The 22,318-nt window shown below is 41.4% G+C and overlaps 1 protein-coding gene across 2 annotated transcripts in view; it reads left to right on the plus strand.

Moving 5' to 3' along the window:
• Positions 1–22,318, plus strand: part of LOC144471498 (uncharacterized) — a 73,677-nt gene that overhangs the window by 30,482 nt on the left and 20,877 nt on the right. For both annotated transcript variants that reach the window (XM_078183594.1, XM_078183595.1), the window contains exon 2: positions 16,128–18,592. In XM_078183594.1, the coding sequence (XP_078039720.1) occupies positions 16,469–18,592 (2,124 nt within the window). In that variant the 5' untranslated portion in view covers positions 16,128–16,468. The remainder of the gene's footprint in view (positions 1–16,127; positions 18,593–22,318) is intronic.

Genomic DNA, 22,318 nt, shown 5'->3' on the forward strand with positions numbered 1-22,318 from the left:
ATTCAATGTGCGAGAAAATCTGTTTTTAATGATGAGACAGCTCTGTTTCGCTTTAGTCCGTGACGCAGTAGTTGATAGAAAACGTGAGTTAGATTAGAAACCAGAATGTAGATGTTTCTGCAAATTCTGGAAAACACGAAAAATCCGAGCACTAGAAGTGACTCGTATTGCTGTTTTAAAAAAATGTATCGAAGTGTTGCTCGATCTTTATTACAAAATATAGCTGAACAAATAAATATGTTAGATTTACATAAAAGCATAATTTTAATCATGTCAATAATTCTGCAATAAAGAGCTCACGTATTACGCAACAGTAAAAACAAAATCAAAAGAGATACAGAATCCTTAGCAATGCAGAAAATAAGAACAATAACATATCTCTAGATCTTGCACAATGCAATCAAAAGGCATAAAATAGAATTCCGTTTGCGAATAAATTAAAACGAAAAAATTCAAATCGCACAGATGAACAAACTGATTTGAACTAGAAAGAAAAATCGAGGGCTAATAAAATAATGTCAGCACTAATAAATCGCAATGAAATTATTCACATTGAACGGCAATTCCCGTCTCCCGTTTTGTCTTGCTGGCCGTCGAACGCGACCCCTCGTTTTCAGGAAAGCAATCAGTTCCTGGCACGCGAACGGCGTGCCGGCGCAGTCTCTTTTATCTTTTTTCTTCGTCTTCTTCTTTTTTTTTTACGAGCGAATCGCGTGCTCTTTCTCGCCGATTGAATCGCGCGCGCCGAGGAGTCGAAGCTTAACCGAACGGTGACGCAACAGTTGTATTATGTAATTCGCGAATCACGACCGAGACCATGCCAGCCGAGGATTTTATCGGGGATGAGATACGATCGGGGCCAGTAATGCGATACAATTATCGCGTGAACGGGACACGTGCCGATCTATTCGCGGATTGTCACTGGGAAGGATGTGTTCCCGAGTTGTTTCGCTTTTTTCTCTTTTGCGGGAAGATGTAGCCTTTTGCACCTTTTGCACCTTTTGCGTATTTCATTGTGTCGTAAGTGACACTCCGACATCTTCGAATTCCTTTTTAATTCCAGCAGAAATTTCCTGCATTCTAATGTTTGTTAACGTGTTGCAACATCATTTGCGACAATTATATTAATTGATTTGTGTATTTTAATTTGTGCCAAACCAAGATTCTCCAAGGTTTTGGAATCTCTTATGATCCAAACAATTTTTTGTTCACTGATTTTCGCGAACGCGTTGCAATATTACCTGGCTTTCCTCGAATGGCAAGATTTACAGTCTTAATCTATATATTCAAACGTATTTTAATTTGCTTCTAAAATTTTTTTTGCAATATTAGAATCTTTGAACAAAATTTGAGAAAAATACTATGGATCAATCCATGATATGAGGACATAGTATGCACATTCAGAGGCTGTGAATTTTATGCGCTTAGAACAATATAGCGTAGATGGAATTAAAATTGGTAAATTTTTGTTTCACCAACAAAAAAACCGCAATCTAATCATCAGGAACAAATGTCTTTGCAGCATCTGTTGGTATCGCGTAAAAGTCATGTTGCATAAAGTTTCGACGCCTTTTTATCAGATATAAATGTCTATGTACCTCCTGCATCTTCCGAAAAATGCGCATAAGCTTCATTTGAGTCTGACGTTCTACATTCCCCGATAATGCTGCGTTATTAAAATCTGGTAGCAACGGAGAACCTCGCGGAACCAAATAGCGCCGTGGATTCGTTGTTTCGATAAAAAACCGTCGTTCCGCCGGATTCTATTCAGTTGAGCTCGCTATAAATACCCAAAGATCCTCGGGGCGCTGATAAGTAATGACACCCGCGGGTCTACGAGGAAACGAGGGACACGTTGTCGGGCAAGAATTTCCGCCAGGAATAGAAGATATCGTAACGCGGAAGTAGGAAGAGCCGTGTTCCTCCGCTAAGGATCCCGAATAGGCTAGGAATCAGCTTCCACAAAATACGCATTCTCTTCTTCGTGAACCTAGTGGGGACGTCGCCGCGGTCTTGAAATCCCTCGGGAGTAATAATAACGAGCGGCAAGTAGATCGCGAGGTCGGAACATTTGCTTCGATTAATAGGGGATTAGCCAGCTAACTTTGTCCGGCAACAAGAGCAGCTGGTCATGAACGACGACGGACCGGAATGAGAATAGACGCCGGGGCTGCGGCGCTCCTTTCTGATTCTCTTTACGGGGTTCATTTCCAGAGAGAAAGAGAAAGAGAGAGAGAGAGAGAGAGAGAGAGAGAGAAAGAGAGAGAGAGAGAATTACGACGGCGGAAAAACTCGGAGACAGGAAACCACCAGAAAGGAAATATTCCGAGTACAAAGAGAAGAAAACCCTTTGTCGGGCAAAGGGAATGGGCCGGGCTCAACAATCGAATATTCCAACGAGAAATCGAACGGAAAACTGTTCACAGTCGAGTCGACTTCGTTAGCTGTGTTCGCTTTCCCGATTTTTTCGTCTGTGGACGCAGGTGTTTTAATTTTGCTGGGGAACATAAGAAACGAAAAGACTTTTTGTACAGAGAATATTTCATAGCGTTTTGTAGACCGATTTTCATTAATTTCTCCAGGTCTTTTAATCACTGGCCGAATTTATCTTTAAAAAGTTCACTTTTTTAGTGATGCATTTGTGATGCTGCTAATAGGATCTGTTGTCAGGTAGTGTTATAGTACAAGTTATATTTATCACGCAGATTATCATTCGGCGATAGGTATATTGATTAACTTACCAATTTTCATGGATCTTTGAAAACGTAATTTTACACTTGGAAGACTAATCGAGATTCTTAGTTATTGAAATGAAGACACGCTCAACAAGTGAGAGCTGATTTTGTAAAATGACCTGCGAACATCTATTAAAAAATAATTGCCGTACAATTCATATCTATAGAACATAATAAACAATAGTTTATACAAATAATAGTTTAAACAATAGTTTAAACAAACAGTACAAAATAGTACTTAAGACCAGAATAAATTCAGAGTAGTGCTTTATACTAGAATTCTTTAATAAAGGAATGTTCATAACGAAGGGCTTAGAATTCTTCCTCCAAATATTTTCCATATGGGAACGAATGGAATATATTTCTAGAAATGAGTTAGTTGAATCATGTTCGATGTATCCGATGCTGTGAAATAATCAATGAGAAAATATCAAGGAAGCAGCGAATCGCACCATCCGAAAACCATAAAGTAGGCGTTCATAACGCAGCGGGTAAGCTTCATAAAATTGACACGCAACGGTTCAGCCTCCGAATTCGCAGAATCTTTTACTTTCCCCAGCCGGTGCATCTTCGCGCGTTTGTGCATCACCGTGCACTCGTGCATCGTATAATCGAAAACCCCAATAAACGTCAAAGTTCAACGCACTCGAGCACACAGAGTACGATTGCACTCTCAACAGAGCTTGACAAAACGAAATTGGCTGATCGATCGCTGTTCCCGATTCCTCTATAAAAATGTAAATACACGACCTCCGATTAGTTATGAAATGATACAAAAACCGTCCGATTGGTTTTTACGCAAATTATGCTCGAGCGAGCATCGAGGCTTGAGAAATTACCGAGTTAACAGGTTCCGAGCGGAAAGTCGCCGCGGATGGAAGAAGAGTCGAGAGAGCGTGAGCGCAGCAGGAAGAGCAAACGATGGGGAAAAAAGGAAAGAAACGCCGTGGAAAACGTAGGGGGCGAGGCAGAGGCCGAAGGAAAAGGAAAAAGAAAAGGGAAAAGGAAACGAGTCGAGTCGGTCTCCTCCCTCTCGCCCTGCTGCGTCGTCCAGAAATATATTTTGGCTCGGGTTCTTCTTCCGTTGGTGGCTCGTGCGTCGGCTTGCTTCGCTGCCGGAAAACTCAAAGCGTCTACCTTCGTGGAATAATTAAATCGGCCCGCAGAGAGGGAGAGTGGCCAAGGAACCCTCTTGGGAATGGCAAAAGGGCCGACAAAAAACGGCACGCACACCGCACGCATCGGGAGTCGAACTCGCGCGAAATTTACTCGAGTCTCGGCGAACCTCTTCTTCTCCTCTCTTTTTCACTCTTCTCTGTGTTGCTTGTTGACTCTTTGTCAGAGCTGGACATCATTTAAATAAATTTTCATTTCAATAATTGTGTAAATAAAAAATTGTTTGTTATTTGAAGTTTAAATGAAAGACAAAAAATAATTTATTTCTTATTTAGCAATACAGTTTCAATTTTTTACTTATTAATGACGTGTAAATAAATATGATAATTGTGTAATTTCCGGCTAGACGAGTTCAATTGTAGTATAGTGTAGGGTCTTGAATTATAGTATATATTTGTAGGAATTTTAACTGTAATGGTCTTTTATATAACACGCTAGTGATGACATATATCTTTCCAGAAATTGCGGACTCATAATTTAATTATGTATAATATACATAACAAAAGTTCAAGCTGTACTTTTCGTGTTTCCTATTACTTAACACGTGTTGACAGACGACCCAGTTCTCGGAGGAAAATGTTCTCGAAATATTTTAGAAAATTTTCGTTCGCAGAGTTCATAAGATTCCAGTATTCTGTAAAGTCTCCATGCAGATTTTATGATGGTTGTCAAAGCACGTCTGATCATTGGGCAGATGATTCCATTTGAACGTGGAGTCTACATGGAAGATGATTCCGCTTGAAAGATGATTCTGCTTGAGAGATGGACTCTGCTTGAGAGATGGATTCTGCTTGAAAGATGATTCTACTTGGCAGAGGAATCTACTCGAAAGAGGATTCCGCTCCGTCTTCCGCTCGAATTCTGTGCTCGCGTCAGCTTCTGGATTGCAACGAGCGTTCTGTTTGCGGGTCAGGCAATTGGACCGGTCGTTAGAGGGACTCGTGACGCATCTTTCAGTCTAATCGTCGCGTGGGAGTCAGACGCGGAAATTACGGTCGCGGAGGGGACATGTCGACCCGCGCAAATTAAATCTCATCGTCGCGAGGAGACTCGAACCAAACGTGGCAGCAGGCCCGAAGAAGGTATAGGCTTGACCCACTGACACGAGGGTATAGCTTGACCTAGGCGTCGAACAAAAAGAAGCGCAGACAATAGGGAATTTCAATGGCCTCGGAAGTCATTCGCGCGCGGGGCGGTCTTCTCTTCGTCCCTTTGTCCCCGGTGAAATCCACCGCGCGACGATGAACACCTTGAAATCTTCCTACTTTTCAGCGAGACTCCAGCTTTCTCACATCGTGTCGCGAATCTCGCGACTTCGACCCCGCGTAATTCCGATCCCCTATTCTCCTATTCCGGAGATAACAAAAATAGGGTAGAGGTACTAATCGTTGTGCCCTGTTGCCGAACTCCAGGCGTTGTCGCTATTAAATTGTACTAAATTAAATTCTATGAATTTTATTCATTTCCTTGCGAATTACAAATGGTCCATTTTCTTACACATCATATACCATACAATGAAATAGAATATAATAAAATATAACAAATTAAGCTCAAATAAAGTATAATAAATTCAAATCAAATAATATTATTAGTAATATTTATATAAAAAATTAAAAATTATATTATTATTAAACTATTGATACTATTTATAATAGAACTTTAATTGACATATCGTAACAGTTTAATGGCCACGTCAAAGACCTAAAAAATTTTATAAAATTCAAGCATTTTATGAAATTAAATTACAATTGCAAAGCAATGTAATACGACATCAATTACTTTTTCGGTGATCGTACCTCCTGCGAATCTTAATTAAATGAAGGAATTATAACGGATTAGCGTAAAAATTATATTTAAAATAACTGTCGACCATATATGGATGACGCGGCAGTCAAAGTGTTCATATAAATATATATCATCGTCTCACCACCGAGTCGCGACTTATTTGCAATGGAAACGCGAACGTTGCCCGATGAAAATAACGCCGAAGACGTGCGAATAAGGATCGCCTGCCTAAGGCCAATAATTCATGCCAATCAGGATCATGGTTGGACGACTTCCAGCCCGAAATAACGCGGTATTGTTCGAATGAAAAATTGATCCGGCAATTTTCGTTGTACACAGCGGTCTCGTCGATAGGGTCATGCCGTTGGTTCAATAGGAAATTAGGCTTACGCTGGATTCGTTGGACCTAGTACGATATGTCGGGCTTGCAAAAACTTCACGAAATTCTTGACGGTGCGGTGGGCGAAATTTAGGCAATGTTTACTTGAAAGAACATAACATCGGTGTAATTAAAAACTTTCTAGATCTAAAAGACAGAGATTGGGTAAGCAAGAATATATTATGATGTTGAGGGAAAATTAGGCGATGCCTACTTTAAAAGACTTAACGTTCACGTTAGTCTGGATTTTGTTGATATTTTCTGAAGATAAATGGCTCCGTTTGCAAGTTGCAATATTTTTCGTTCGATAACCGTAATTAGAAACTTTCTAGATCTAAAAGACAAGAATCGCGCAAACGATGTTATTGTGTTTAATGAAAATTCAGCAATGTTCGCTTGAAAAGACTGAACTTTGCGTTGCTGTGAATTTGTTCGATGGTTTGTGAGAATTAGCATTTCAGTTTCCAGGTTGCAGTACTTTACTGCAACGAACTTTCTAGATCAAAAGAGACTGTGTCGTAGGAAACGTCTATGTCCACGGTGACAAAACTTTTGGCGGACAGTGTACGCGTCAATCTGCATGCAAAAGAGAACCAGCGTGAACAACGGCACACCGTTTACCGTCGCCCGTTACAAGCGACACTTTTTGCTTATTTGCTAAACCGCGACTCGTTGATCGACCGATCGCTGGACGTGTTATTTTCCGCGCTTCCGGTGGCTATCGATCCGCCACTGTTTTCGGAATTCATTGCATTGCGAACACCGAATATTACGTATGTACTTGGCTTGCTTAATAGGTTCATTACTCTTAATACGCATACAAAAGAAAAGTATGCAAAAATATAAGAAAAATATATGTTATTGGTAATATGAACTTATATTCAGCTACATATTCCCCGATCAACCACAATATCTTTTTTTAAAGAGCTAAACGCATGGAAATCGCATTGTTTGGTGATTTGCAATGAATTTGTAATTACGACTATGAATTATTGACTGAAAATAATTTTTCGCCACTATGCACGATTAACTAACGTAATTGAGCTAGAATTTACTACTGAATTAGTACAGTGACAACACGAGTACTAGTGAATTAATACATTTTTTAAAGCCTTAGACAAACTCATAGCATGATCATACTTAAGGTAAACGAATGGGTTAGAATCATAGTCACGTAAGTCACATTTTTCTCATTTTGAGAAGGCAGGAGTGCTGTTCTTTACTAACGTATGCATCATTTACTGTCCAAATTTATTGTTAAGATATTTTACAGTTAAGTTAATTTGTAGTAACTTTATAATTTATTTCGCTTGTCTTTTTAACATTTTGGCATGTATAGAATCTAACTCACCCGATTGTCTCAATGGTTGGTTACACGAAAATGTGTCCCAATACTTGGCCACAAATGTAAATACTGTTATTATTAACCTATACTTATACGTAAAGTTGACCTAGTATTTTATTTTATTTATATTATTTATATTATTTACACATGAGTACTCTATCGTAAACTCGTGCTCCAAGGCTACACTAACGGCGGTGAACAGCTGCGACTCTTTACGCGGCGATCGCTTAACGCTTTTCTGTTTTGTGTACGGCGCGATAAAGACGTTGTTATTGTTATTGTCGTTATAAATGGTCGAAGGAAGCGAAGTCGGTACACGTGTTCCCGGGGAACGGGTAGCTTTTGCCGAGTCCTGTTCGGCTCCCGTCCGCCCCTGTTATTCCGGTTGCTTTTCCACGAGCCATTTATACGAGCTAAAATACACGGAACTTTTAAGTCCGCCCGAAAGCTTTCGAGTCGCTTTTAACTAAGTCGAGTCCCTGAAAACTACGACCGACTTGTCGCCGCGTATTGGAAAGTTTGCTGGACGAAACTTGCCGGTTTCGTGTCTCTTGTCATCGATAATCGCATCGATCGCGACCTGTTTCCACTCTATTCGTCCTGGACAAGATGATGAGCGGAAGTCCGAGATTGGCAGAACGGGAACGACCGGGACAAGATAATTTCACGGAATCGGGCCGATTCGATCATCCCGAGCGGTAATTAGCGATGAGAGGCATTCGTCGTCTTTGGAATCTGAACGCGAAGCACCTGGAGCACTAATCTTTTGATTGTTCTCCATTATACCGGAGCCTTCCGCTCTCCAATTTTTTCGCACAGTTTTCCTTGGCCAGCTCGATGACCATTCAGTGCTCGTCACGAGAATCTTTAAACTATAATGTTTGGATCATTTTTTCTTTATAGTGAAAATGAGATCTTCAGAATTTTATACGTCTATCAAAACCTTTATTCTTCAAATATCCTACACAGGTTTCCTTGGTCAACTTGGTTGGTTAGTCTTTCGAATTATTTTCTTTTATTGAAGAATTCGGATCATCAGGAATTATAAGGCAATAAAATCCTTTCTCGTAGATGGATAGTTGTGTGGTCTGCGTATAGAAATTAATATTTATTAACAGACTTAAGTATTATAATAAATAGATTACGGTATAGTATTCTAATTAAATCGCGGATATTAATGCAGAATCAAAATTTTCTACTTGCATTGCAACAGCTTAAAGTAAAATAAAAGTTTTATTTCTTTGTTAATAGTTGTAATAGGCTGAAAATGCTGTGACGGCATCCTTATAGTCTTTTAGTTTTTCTACTGTTTTATGTTTTATTAACGTATTTTTGTCGCAAATAAATAGATTGCGAATCTTTTTACAAAACAAAAATTGCTTAGATTAACTAAGAGAGACAGAAGTAAAGACAGAGCAATATATATCTCCTTTTAATCATTTTAATCAATTGGAAGTAATGCTTCACTGTTGTTTATATTTCACTTATGCATTTTTGTCATAAGTGCAGAAAATCCGTAATCAATCTTAATAAAATCAGTATGTATAGGGTATATAGTATTATGGTCGGCGTAATGGACAGTCAGTGGTGGACTTCTAATCCTTTGATTGTACGGACTTTATACGAAGCAATGGCCACCTGCACAGACAAATTATTCCGTCCCTCGTGTACGAGGATTTCCAGGATTAATCGTTTGTACGAGAGAAAAATTTGATCGAGGCGACGCAGCAGGTTTTCGTGAGGGCAACTCGTTCAAGAGGTAATTTCTAGTCGGAATACGTAATCAGCGGCCAGGTATTTTCCATACAATTGCGATTCAGCTCGTGCTCGACGCTCTTAGCAGCCGCGAAATCGTGCAACCTTGGAATTTGGTGAAACAGTTCAGGCAAGTCCATGAAGCTACAGTGAATTTCGGCCAAATCTCAGACATTTCCTGTACAGCAATATTGTCTCCTAAACTGTAATTTGTGTATATAGAAGTATGCATATCATGTTTTATGTAGTATTAACGATTATTTGGTCCATATAATGGTAAAGGATATTTCAAGGTCAATTTGATATTTTTAAAATCAGACCGCATATTTTCTTATTCGTTTTACTGCATCTACATGAATAAGTAATAATTAATTGATTAAGTAATAATAATAAGCAAACTCGAACAAATTTTCTTTCAAATAAAAGTAAGAAATAACTATTTTAAATGATTTGTGTCAATCGTTATTTTCAATGCTGTTTTTTGATCATGCAAATAATCGGTCCATTTGAAATAATTCCTTTTAGTAACCTGCTCATCAACTATAGGAAATGAAGCGACAATGTAAATACACTGGGTCAAAACGACTCGCTAACCGCAGATCAAGGATTCATCCCAATTCGGTCTCGAAGCTATATTTTCCCGGCGCGTATCGACGTCGCCGTCCCCCGCCGTGGAAAACACGTAGGCTCATCCTTGAAATCCACGGCACTGTTTTTTTTCCTTTTGGTTCGCGCGTCGCATTGAGGAACTATTTATAACGGCACCCTTTCCCGCCGCGAATTGTGAAACCGGCCGCGACGGTGTCACGCCTCGAGATCAGTATTCTTTCCGCAGCGTTGTTCCACTTTCGAGGATGATAAACAAATCGCGTGACAAGCGTGTCGGCAGGTGTTTCTCCTTCGATTCAATCTTTTCGGACAGGTATCCTCTTGTACCTCGCTGAACAATCGTTCTACCTCCATCTTTCGTTTTGACGATCCTCTGGTAGTAAAAATACCTAAGAATAGTAATTCGTAATTCGTAATTGGACTCCGACTCTTTACACAAGTTTCACGAAGATCCAAAATCTAGCGCGAAGATCCACACGTATGGTCTTATTCTAAAAAACCTTGAGACTTTTCTACATGCAGTTTGCCACACATATTTACTAACATTTAAAGTATATAGATTATTGTTATTTAAAGTATAAATAATAAATGTCATGTAAAACAGTTTATTCGATATCGGTGTTCTAATTCAATACTGAGATATGTCTAAACAATGAAGTAACAATTTGGTAACCATGAATGGTTTTTGATGAATTTTTATATAATTATAACCATTATTACATTAAATACAATGATAATACTTGCGACGTTTAAATTATTTTTGTGTGCAAATTACGAAGCCAACATTGCCTATCTTAGAAAAGACAAATAGAAAAGAATCGATTTTCTCAAGCATCTCTACTAGAAAATAAATCCAATAAAAGCAGTAAGAAAATATTCTACCATATTCTACTATGACAAGAGCGGTAGTTGGAGCAAAATACGCATCGGCACGTCTTGACCGCTCCAGAAATCGTGCTTTTTGCGCCCGGATAACAGGTCCGTCGAAAGACCGTTGTCATAAATTGCTGAACGTTGGAATCAGAAACCGCGGGACGCATCGCGGAGTCGTTGAGCAAGAAAAGCGGAAGAAAACATGATGAAAAACGGTGCACGGATGCGGAAACTCGTCGGTTGTTTGCGGCGCTTTGCATCGCTTAGCGTTGAGTCGCGTGCAATCGGCCGATCCATGGGGATTGACACGGTTTCACAGCGTATCGATATTGGCTTGTCGCTATTTTTAGTGGGCCGTATCGTATTCTAAACGATGCAAACCGCAAACGTGACCGAGTTATGCGAGGCGAGTTATGCTCGCGTACACGCGGCCACGGTTCAAGAGGCACGGCCGATTCCGGCGTTATCGCTAGCCGACGCAACCGTCGTCGTTTCGACGTCGACCGATTATCCGGACCCTGGAACCGTTCCAGGGTCTTGGTTTCGCTTCGGAATTTCGCTCCGGAATTTCGCTCCGAACCCGCTCCGCGGGCGAGCTTTCCTGTTATCGGACCTCCCTCGGCCGGAATATCGGCGGATGAAGACCTGCATTCGAAATTCTGTGTCAGCGCGATGACGCGACTTCTTTGTGCATTCGAAGGCCACGACAGCGACGATTGCCGTTCCCACGGAAATTGTATCGCAACCTTTATACCCTCCGAATACGAAGACAATCGGGGTGGGCGGCGCTTTATTGGGAATGATGGATCCGGAATAAATTGAACACTTTGAAGCCCCCTTTTGTTCCCGCTCCGATGGCCTTGTTGATTCAGGGGCTTTCTGTTCCCTCAAAATGTTGCATTCTGCATAAACAGAGTGAAAGTAGTTCTGTTTGCGGTGATACCCAACTCTGAATCCACCGGGCGCTAACTAGGATCGATCTGTAACATTTTGCAGGAATAACAAGGCTTTTGTTATTCTGTGCAATTCTTCAATGATCACTAGGCTGAGGATTTTATGGATCTATGGCAAAATTAAGTACTTATAAATTAAAATGGTATGAAGATTAAAAGTATATCAAGATGTCAATCTACTAAAATAAAGAAAGAATGAATGAATTTGCTGTGCGGTCTCTATTTCTTAAAATTAACGCAGATCATTTTTGTTTCGTATAACGATAGTTGAATTATCACTAAACTGTGATTTTTTCAAAATATAAATTGTAAAGTACGGGGATATGTAGCCATTTATTTATTTCCTGAATCATTTATCACTTCTTATCTACAGTTCTTAGTTTCTGTAAGTTAAATAATTGTGCCGCAGCTGTCGTCACATGTTTGACGAAACCAATGGCTATTTCCTGAAACATTAATGAAACTTCTTGTGAAAGTCACTTCCTTTTCTTTATTCAATTTTTGCCTTGGAATAAAATTGATGGAGATTTTATTCTGCATACAAATCCGCAGTCTAATAATGGCACAGGAATAGTGAAGATCAAACAAATTAATAAAATGTATCTTAGCGAGCTATCGTATGCAAACGTCAACGACTGTTTACCGTAACAGTCTCCGCTTCCTATTTATGACTCAAGAATTTTGACGTCGAAGAAAGTAGTATCCTGGTGGACAATAGAGCCAGGAAGTCGGAGCAGTTATTGATCTTTTCTTTGTCCAAAGTGATTCATAGATCTTTGGAATCAACGACAAAACGCTCATAGGATTGTCTCCGGTATATCTGGCATTATAAGTAGTTTGTCTACTGACTCACATAGTCCACTTCGGCTACGAACGAGCGCAAACTGCAACAAAATAGTTAGTCTTTCCGACCTTATTTCCGTTCGCGTTTCTGCACACCCATGCAATCGTATCAGATTGACCAATAAAATTTATCTTACGACAGACAGTTATGTGTCTAGGAGAAACGGCTCTAGTAAACTGTTGCAATTCGTCGTTGCGAGTCGTTGGAAGTGTCTCTGGGAATCAGATAAACAGCTGACCCGTGATCGAATTTATTATCTGTGTTGCGGCAACTGATCTGATTGCGCGTTAATAATGACCGGTCTACCTGATCTGTTCGGTCAATTCGACGTTCTGGCGCCGGAATCTTTTCTTACAACTTTATACAACTCTCCCTCGGTTACTATCGCAACGTTATAGAAACTCTAGATTTAAATAGTCTGTCTAGTTACTTGTCGATTTCACTGAAAATGCCGGCGCATTATTTGTAATTATTAGACGGCGAATCGTTACGCGAAATAAAAGTTATTTTATTTATATTGTATACAAACTTTGTAATTAGTGTCTTTTTTAATATCTTTTTAAATTTTAATTTACTAAAATTATTTCCCTAAACTGCAATTGATGAAGACATATTTTATTTTGCGTAAATTTCCGCAGTCTATCACAATATTTGTAATGGAAAAATTTAGTTCTGTTAATTAAGCGAACAAATTAAAAATGTATTAAAAACGTCCTCTATCGGTTTCAAGAAATGGGAATCGAATAAGAATATACATACGCAAAGTTGAAGGTATAATGCTGTAGCTTAAAAATTTCGGTAAAAACATAACATCCGCAGTCCATTAATCGCATAAAATTGAATTGCCCGTACCGGGAATTTAATAATGGATATTCACTTTTCGATCATATTTCGAGGCAAACACTTAACCACCCGCATAATCGGTAGCCAGCAATCAAATAACATTTAGCTCGGGAGGCTCATTGGGTGGACCCCTTTTTAATCAGCCTGCTTCCAAAGTAATCAATCGATGGCCCAGTTGGACGCTTAATGGGACCAGCCTGGTTCTAGTGCAAAGTGTCCACGGTATAGAAATGCTGGTCCGTCGCAGCGTAGAATGCAGATATCTCGAGACGGAGCGGCCGGGGATCTTCATCAGTAGATTGCCGGACCGATGCATCTGGAACCGGGGATTCTTATCCGAGTAAAGTGGAGTCGGCGGGTGAACTCGCGGGATTTTGAAGAATCATCGGGACAAGTGCTCGTGGACGCGTTGCCAAACGATCTTCCCGCCCGAGACAAAGAAAGCTCCTTGTCTTGGCATACGAATTTTTCCGTGCCCCCCCCCCCTCCTCCCCACACGCCGGGAAGGAGAAACAAAGAACGAAAGAAAGAGAGGAAGAGAAAGAGAAGGAGATGCAAAGAGCGGAAAGGAGAAACGTGAGGAACATGAAACGTGCGCGGCTTCCAGCGATTCGAGCACGATCGAAGCGGCGCACGCACGTCTGCTCACGCGTGCATTTGCATACGCGCTGCAATGCAGGGTGAAAGTACCGGTACCGTGTCTCTTTTTCGCTCGGACAAAGCCTATTAGACACACTCAAGGGGGTATTCCAGTCTAGAACGAGATAGCGAGTGAGATGAATTCACCATTTATCGTCGCCAAGCCTCCAAATCCCAAGCTGCTACATCTTACTTTTGTTTCAGTAGTCTTTGAATTTTTCGGCCGTGGTAAAACATAGGGTGCTAGGCAGTCGATACCTGATTAGACGGAGCCTATTAACGTTCAATTTTAGAGTATGAAGTTATAAAACGAGCAAGAACTTTTCCATTTTTCGTCAACAAACCCTAAAGTTCTTAGCTGTTATGTCTTCCTTTTGTTTTAACGGTCTTTGAATTTTTCGACCGAGATAAAATATAAATATCAAAGCTACGCATCCATTGCCATATTTACAAACGTTTTATTGTGTGCAGTACACTCTCTAAAATTTTTGAAAGTTGTTCTCCGTATTTTTTAGCTTTTCCTCTTCATCTCCGTGTAAATGTTACAAAATGAAAATTGCCAGTGTCAATAATTGGAAAATATAAGAAACAAATACAAATTTGTTTCTGTCTTTATTGTTCTAATAACGGGTAACTGTACATTATCATGTATTGTGTGTGCTAAAATATATAAATATATTTTGTTGTTATTAAAACTTACCAGACCTATATATCTTTCTTAATCCCACAATATCTTTAATTACTTTTCATCTTTTTATCATTTCAAATTACATTTTTTCATTTTTATTAGAAATGCAGTAAATTCGCAGTCGTAATATATTAACAGTTATCGTTATGGATGTGCGAAGTATTATCGATAAATGTTCGAAACCATTGGCATTATCGTCCTGTTGGTAAGCATGTTGACTTCTTCGAAACACATTTGGCCGATGTGATTCATTGATTAAGTTATTTATCAGAAGCGGCGATTGACGAAGAATGAAGATACCAATTTCTCTTAACTTCTAGACCAGAGTATCCTTAACGCTTTTTTTCTCAGCTTATCCCGTACTTTTGCCAATTAATTGTCGATACCTTATCGTCGACAACACGAGAATTATCGCTGCGATAGACTTTGGCAGTCATAGATGAACTCATTAATACCCTTCCGCGTAAGACACGTAGACAATGAGATCATCGTAAATAAATTGGTGTTTGTTATCGATACAACTTGCAAACATTTTTACGCAATACTGTAGCTACTTGAAGCTTGCCGATGTAGTGAACGCTCGCAATTCCCTGCAGATTTTACAGTAAACGACAAAGTTGTGAATCTAGTACGCATTGCCATGGATCATAGTTTTCCAACATTGCGGTGATCAACGTAAGGGTCTTTAAATATCAGTTTCCAAATAGTCTATTGTTGTGATTAGACTGTTTATGTAAAATAAAAATTTTCTCAGACTATTGTAAGACAGAGGAGTTAAATGTAAATCATTAATTTCTTCTAAACAATTTTGATAAATGGAAGATAGTGTAACTCCGGCTACTCATTTTCGTCATCAATGCATAAGATCCGCAATCTAGTTGTGATGGAACTAATATTTTCTAGCCTGACTTCTTCATGTTGTAGGCCGTAAAAACTATCGAGACACTGCGAATCTTACGTTGACAGAAAAAGACAACGTGAGATGCGAGACTGTGATAAATTACAAAAATTTAAGGTTGTTAATAGACATTATTTTCGAATTATTAGAATTACGAAAAGAAAAGCTACAGTTTCATTTTCTTACAATTCATTTGGAGACTATCGATATTGTAAAAAACACCGCAAACTATTTATCGGACTCTCTAACGATTAGAGATAGAGGTACAGTTGACACTCTAGCTAAACGTTTTAACTAATCCCAATAAATGTAAAAGATGAAAAGAAAACAATGAAGAATTGATAATTTGATAACTCTCACAAATTCTGAGAATCCAGGTACCCTGTCAGAAAAAATCGTTTATTAAGCGAAACGCTGCTGATAGTACCGCTGTAAGAATGAAAAGGTTGGGAAACTACGTCCAAAAGGGCAAGGAGCACAGTCCCTAATCACAAGCTTCGCACTAGCGCGCCGACGAGCTCAGAGCACGTATCACGGTCCGAAAATACCCGTCCACAGGTCAGCGCGGCCGGGACAAATACTAATTTATATTTATCTTCTTTCAGATCAGTCCCGATCCTCGGTACCGGGGGAGCGAGCTTAGCAATGTAGCTCGATCATCGCCCATCGAAATCCTAACATCAGCAAACACAGCTAAACTACAGTGTACCTATAAAACAGTGAAAAACTATTGATCACCGAACCACTTATCTCATACCTAAGAAGAAATTAATGTTACCGCGAGAAGCGAAGAAATCGTTGAATCGAGCTCAGTAAAAAGTCGGCGAGGTCAGAGTAGAGGACAATGGGGAGACAGGCAACAGGCGGAAGCAGGATCGCATGGACGGAAGCTCGGCAGCGGTCGCGGTCGTGGGGGGCGCGTTTCTTGGGCCGAGTGGCCTGAGATATGCCAGGAGTGGCGATCCCGTTGACAACGGAAGCAGCGTCGTCGAGGCCGCGAGCCATAGCCGAGTCCAGGTCGGGATCGAGCGGCGTGGGTGGCCGGTCGCTGGCGTTAGAGATCGAGACGATCGAGCGCCGGGTCTGCGCGACCCGACGCGACCTGTTCGTGCCGGTGACGGTCGATCCACGGCCGGCCCGCGCGGTCCACTGTCCAGATCTGAACGCCTGTCTGATCAACGAGAGCCGACCGAAGGAGGATCAGGTCAACTGCCAGGCGGTGCACTTTGGTTACGCGATCCCGGTGAACGTGGTGCCGGTCGAGGGCAGCCCGGAGCTGGTGCAGCTGGTGCTGGACCACTCGCAGGAGCTGAGCAGTCGGGTGGCCAGCTTCCTGCTGGATCACCATCCGCAATTACGGGAGCTGAGACAGGAGCCGGAGATGGCAGCGACCGCGAAGCACGACTTGCGCCGGAAGTACCCGACGACCGCCTCGGACACGTCCAGTTCCGGCGACGAGGATATCGCGGCGATCGCGAAACAAATCAGTGACCACGCCGAGGCGATCTATCAGACCTGGAAGAGCCGGGGCCTGGCGCCCACCGAGATCCTGAACTGCCATAGCAATGCGACCGCCGCGGACAAGTTCGGTACCGCGCTCACGCCGACCAACGCGGCCATCAGCCACGGGAAGACTTCCCCGACGGCTGCCTCGTCGGCGAACGCCACTGTCGACATTCTGGCGCAATCGCCGAACCTGGACAATGGCAACCTGGAAAAGCTGGTCAATAACTTTGTGGTGGAGGACAAGGCCAGGATAGCCGCGTCCAGACAAAGATCGCCGTCCAAGACGCTGCCATCTTCGATCCAATTCGCGCTGCAGAAGTTCGAGAGGAACTCCACGCAGCAGCAACAGCAGCAACAAACCTCTCCGTTAAAGAACAGCAACGCTGCCAGCCAGTCGAAGGCAAAACAGAACGTTCTTCTTTCCCCGACTTCGCCGTATGCTAACAAACCCTCGCAGATCGTTAAGCCGCAGGTCTCCACGAAGACGCCGCCCGGCGCGCATCACAGGGAGGTCTTCCTGGAGACGATTGAGACCACGTTTCCGGCGGACCTCACGCCAACAAAGATCGTCCAACAGAAGAGGCCGGCAAGCACCGTGATCACGTCGCCGACCTCTCCGAGCTTGGAGAACGCTTCGAACTCGGTGAACTCTGGCTTAACCACATGGCCGTTGAAGAACAAACTGAACGAGAATAAGAGATCGGCGGATACCTCGAGGTCACAGTTGGAGACCAAACCGTTGACAAAGGAGGAGAAGAGGAGCAGCGGGTCCAACTCGAGTGTATATCTTGACGAAGTTGCGCGGGAGGAGGAGCGGCTGATCAATGCGCTGAAAACCGGCTCGGTGATCACGGAAGAGCCTGCGGAGAGGACCGTACCCCTGACGCGGCAGAAGCCGGCGATCAAGCGGGAGAAGCCGAAGGTGGAGCCGGTGAAGCCGATCCTAATCGGACACAATCATCACGGGAGCGGCCTGATGCCGGCTTCCGCGGCGATGGTGAACAATGTGGTCTCCGCTGTCCCCGGGGCCAACACGAGCCTCGCTCCCGACGCCAAGACGCTCACCAAAGACGAGTTGTCGAACATGTCCGTGGTGCACTACGCGAAAGTAAGGTACAGAGCGGCGCAGCAGAACCCTGCGACCCAGCAAAGACTGGAGGAGCAGAAGACCAGCAACACACAAGCGTTCAACACCACCGAGCAACTGGTCTCAACAACCCGGTCCAAGTTCGAGACCGAGATCAAAAAGGACAAGGACGCTAACAAAGAAGACAAGGATCCCGTGACCTCCAGGTGGGGTCCCAGGATCAACACTCCTAGACCTAGGATCGAGCAAGTGCCTCATCCGGAATTGACAACGCAACAGAAACAGCATATCAGGGCTGCGGCGGCGACCGGGACTGGAAATAATCCCATTAGACCGTTCTTGACTAGGGGATCGGTCGCCGAACGCGTGCTCATCTTCGAAAAGTGCCCCAGCGAGCTGCTCCTGGACAAACGTGGACCGAGGCAGCCCGCTATTAACACCTGGAGGACTGGCCACGAGGTTCAGAACAAGGCTCAGGTAAATTCGACGGGACCTGTGTGTAATACATTAATTATATTGATCAAGATCGTTGAACCGAGGCTATTGCCGCAACCTTTGGCACGTTTTCCCTCGATAGATCTTCTTCGTTGTCTTTTCGAAGATCTTGTAGATCATCTTAAACTCTTTGTTTACTCTATTTTTCACGTATTTTTAACTGTTCTAATGAAGAAGCAACAATAATGCCTATGAATACCGACGTGTTTTCTAGGGTTAATCGTCGGGGTTCACAAATAGTTGACGCGTTATTCATAGCGCAACGTTAAATGTTCACCGGATTTAATTTGAAACAAGGCTTCATTGATATAGGTTGAGGTAGTTTGTTTAAAAATGCATATATTTCTGTAAATTGACTCGGCGAAAATTGACTTGCATCTACTGATTTGGAAAAATATGCAATATTTACTGAAACAATAACTGGCAGTAATTGGTAGCCCGGTTCAGGTAACGAGATTTTTATTTAGATTCTTCAATGGTAACGCTCTGACTGCTAGATTGAAGTATTTTATTTAATCAAATACAAATTTAAGTTGTAAACAACACGTTTTCATTATTCTTATGTTTTTTAAATGCTGCTAAGATTAAAAAGACGTAATAGGTTAGCGCAATAGTTAATTTTCAAATTTGAGTAAGTAATTCAAAGTGTTAGGCTGTTTTTGAAATAAAAAATAGTTCGATTTTCATCGGTTATATGTTTGAAAATTTCGTATCCATGTTTGGTTGTACTTGAAGACAATGTAGCATAATTTCTTTAAAATCTTCAGTATTATCATTATTATTAACAATTAACATATTGTTATTATTATTATCGATAACATTATTAACATGATCAACATATTCCTATAGCATTTTCCATAGCATTTTAGCAATTTTCCATAGCTGCCTAGAGGCAGTGTAAAAGATCACTGACTGTCCAGAGCAATCTGAGAATGTTAATCAACCTTGCCGTCCTCGATTTTCTTTAGAAGACGCATTTCTTTGGACGCGAAGAGAAACTAGACGCTTGCCGCGGGTTTAAATTGCAGGTTCGATTCGACGTAATCGCGTTATCGATCCGGTGTACAGTGTCCGACGACGAGTCCGGTCCAAGTGGCAATTAAACGCAGCCAGCGTTCCTAATTATATATGCCGAGAGGAGGAAGCCTCAATTATCCTCCGCCTAGGATCTTTGCCAGGGGTAGTTCCACAACGAGTACTGTAACATCTTAGAAAAACCGGACTGTCCTTAAGAAAAAGTTGGCTCCTTAACCCCTTTATCGTCCTCTCATCACTTCTAACCAATATGAACTTTATCTTTTATGCATAAATAAATGTCGAGTGGCATTGCACTCTACATTATGAGACATGGTCTTATTTTCTAAGTGATGATTACCTTGAGGATCTTATGCATGATACAACAGCAACCATTAAGTGCAGCTTAATCAACCAGATACGGCTAATAAAAATAAATTTAAAATATGTTCTAAATTATTAATGGTTCATTAAATGATCAAAAATAATTGTTAATCATAATTTAGATAATTTTTACCGGTGTATTAAAATGTAGTCTATACAAGCCGCGATGTTGCGTAGTACTAGTAAACTTCTTTGACTCGCTCAATCATCAATGAATCATTTTATTTTTGAATACACCAAAACCGAGAATACAGGAACAAATCTTGAACTTCGAAGTACCGCCATCTTGTTACATAATGAGATATTTTATACATCTTGGTACGAATGATATCTACACACATACTTTTGAAAATGCCTTCTTAGTTATTTATTTTTGCATATCTGCTTAAAATATATACAAATTCTACCTCAAATACTAGCAGAATTATAGCAAGAAATCAAAGCGAAATAGTAATTTATTTTCTCGTAAAGATCGCAGCGACGGTCGTTTCGATCAGATCGTATCGCAGGATCGATCCGGCAGGATTCAGCTAGGTGGCGAGCGGAGGCCAGCAGGAAAATCTTGCGGAACAGTACGCGTGTGCGAGAGGAAAATCGAAGCAGACAATGTGCCACGCTTTTCATGGAAGGGGCATCTAATTCGGCCGGAGACAGAGCCGTGGCCCGTGCATGATCGGGAAGAGACGTGTCGCCTCGCATGTTCTTGCCTCGCTGGGTGGCTTATATCGGGCCTTCTTGGGCCACGTCCAAATTCCTCTTCCCGGGGAGGATGTCCCGACCGGTCGGTCTTCTGTACTTTTGTCCCGAAACGAGTTCAAGATCTCCTCGCGTAGAGGTCGTTTCAGCTTCCTCGCCCCTCGAAGTGAGCATGCTCGAGGACCATCCGGCGATCTTCCTCGGATTTTGCTCGTTTTTCTCGGTGGTCGTTTCCAGATAGGAGCCGATTCAATATACTCGTTAACGCCAATCCGTAGCAATTCTTCGGCGTCCTTTTATCAATCGAACCACTAACTCACTACTACAATTCACCGTAGTTTGACCGACGTGACGACTCGACTGTAAATTATCCTTGAGTACATCGAACTACAAGACACTGACAAATTTCTAAACATATAAATCTTGTTTTTGCATTTTAACCCTTTTAGTGCGGACGATATATCTATCGTCGTTTGGTACACTTGCGAAAAGTGCCAACGACGATATATCGTTGTGCATGCTGTGGCGTCTTATTGTACGCATCACGAGAGATATATTCCTTAAGATAATTTTATCAAACGTTAAAATGGTTCAAACTCTATGCAATACAATTGAGAAAAATGTTTGTTTGATTCAACTTTTTGTTCTATCTGATGTTGATTAGTGCCGGGGCTCTGTATATGTTAGAGCGATAAAGTAGAAACGAGATACGGAACAACTTGGGACCGTAAACGCAGTCTGTGCGTTTATGATAGTTATCAAACTACTCAAATGACGCGCCGTCGTGCATCGACACGGCGGAACTAAAATCTTTCTTTTAGTCTTTCTTGATCGGTTTAGTGAGTAGTCAGTGTTTGAAAACCGTCAACGTTTTGTTCAGTGTCAGTAGTAAAGTTAGAAGCAGAAAGTTTTGTGCAATTTGTTGCTACATGGCTTCGACATGGATGACGAAGAATTAGTCCGAATTGATGACGCGTTAGAACTCAATGAAGAATTTGTAAGTCTTTTTTAGGCTCCGGTATACCAGGTGCTCGAGGCACTTCTCCCGTAGTGGATCTGTCTACGCTTGCCGCGTATTATGAAGTTGTCATCTTGTTCTCAGGGCCAATATTGGTTATTTTTTTTCAGAAATTATTGAAAATTGAATAATTATAGTTTATACCATGTGATCTGCATAAAATTGACCAACCGATGATTAGTGAAAATAGGCGTTGTAAAAGAGAAGTTAGTTTTTTTGATTTTGATCATTCCTTATACTGTTATTATTTATGTGATTTTCGATAAGTATTGTAATATAATTGGCATTAAATTACTCTCCCATTCTTCCCCAGTATGCTGCATTTTGAATTCTTTAATTATCATTCTTATTTTGGTTTTTATGGGCTTTTTCCGAAGCCCTAGTAAATTCCTCAAATTCGTACGCTTATCTCCGCATAGGCATCGGTTTTCGTTCGGCACTAATGCGTATTTCTACCCTCCAAAATGCATTTGTTTGTTCCAAGTTCAGATTAAAAAAGTTACAAAACGAGAATATTTTAATCATTATACACTAAATTAGTTCATATTTAACGAAAGGCTTGTTTAGATACAGTATTTCCATCGTAATAAAGCAAT

This window comes from Augochlora pura, chromosome 6, assembly GCF_028453695.1.
Source record: "Augochlora pura isolate Apur16 chromosome 6, APUR_v2.2.1, whole genome shotgun sequence".
NCBI lineage: Eukaryota > Metazoa > Arthropoda > Insecta > Hymenoptera > Halictidae > Augochlora > Augochlora pura.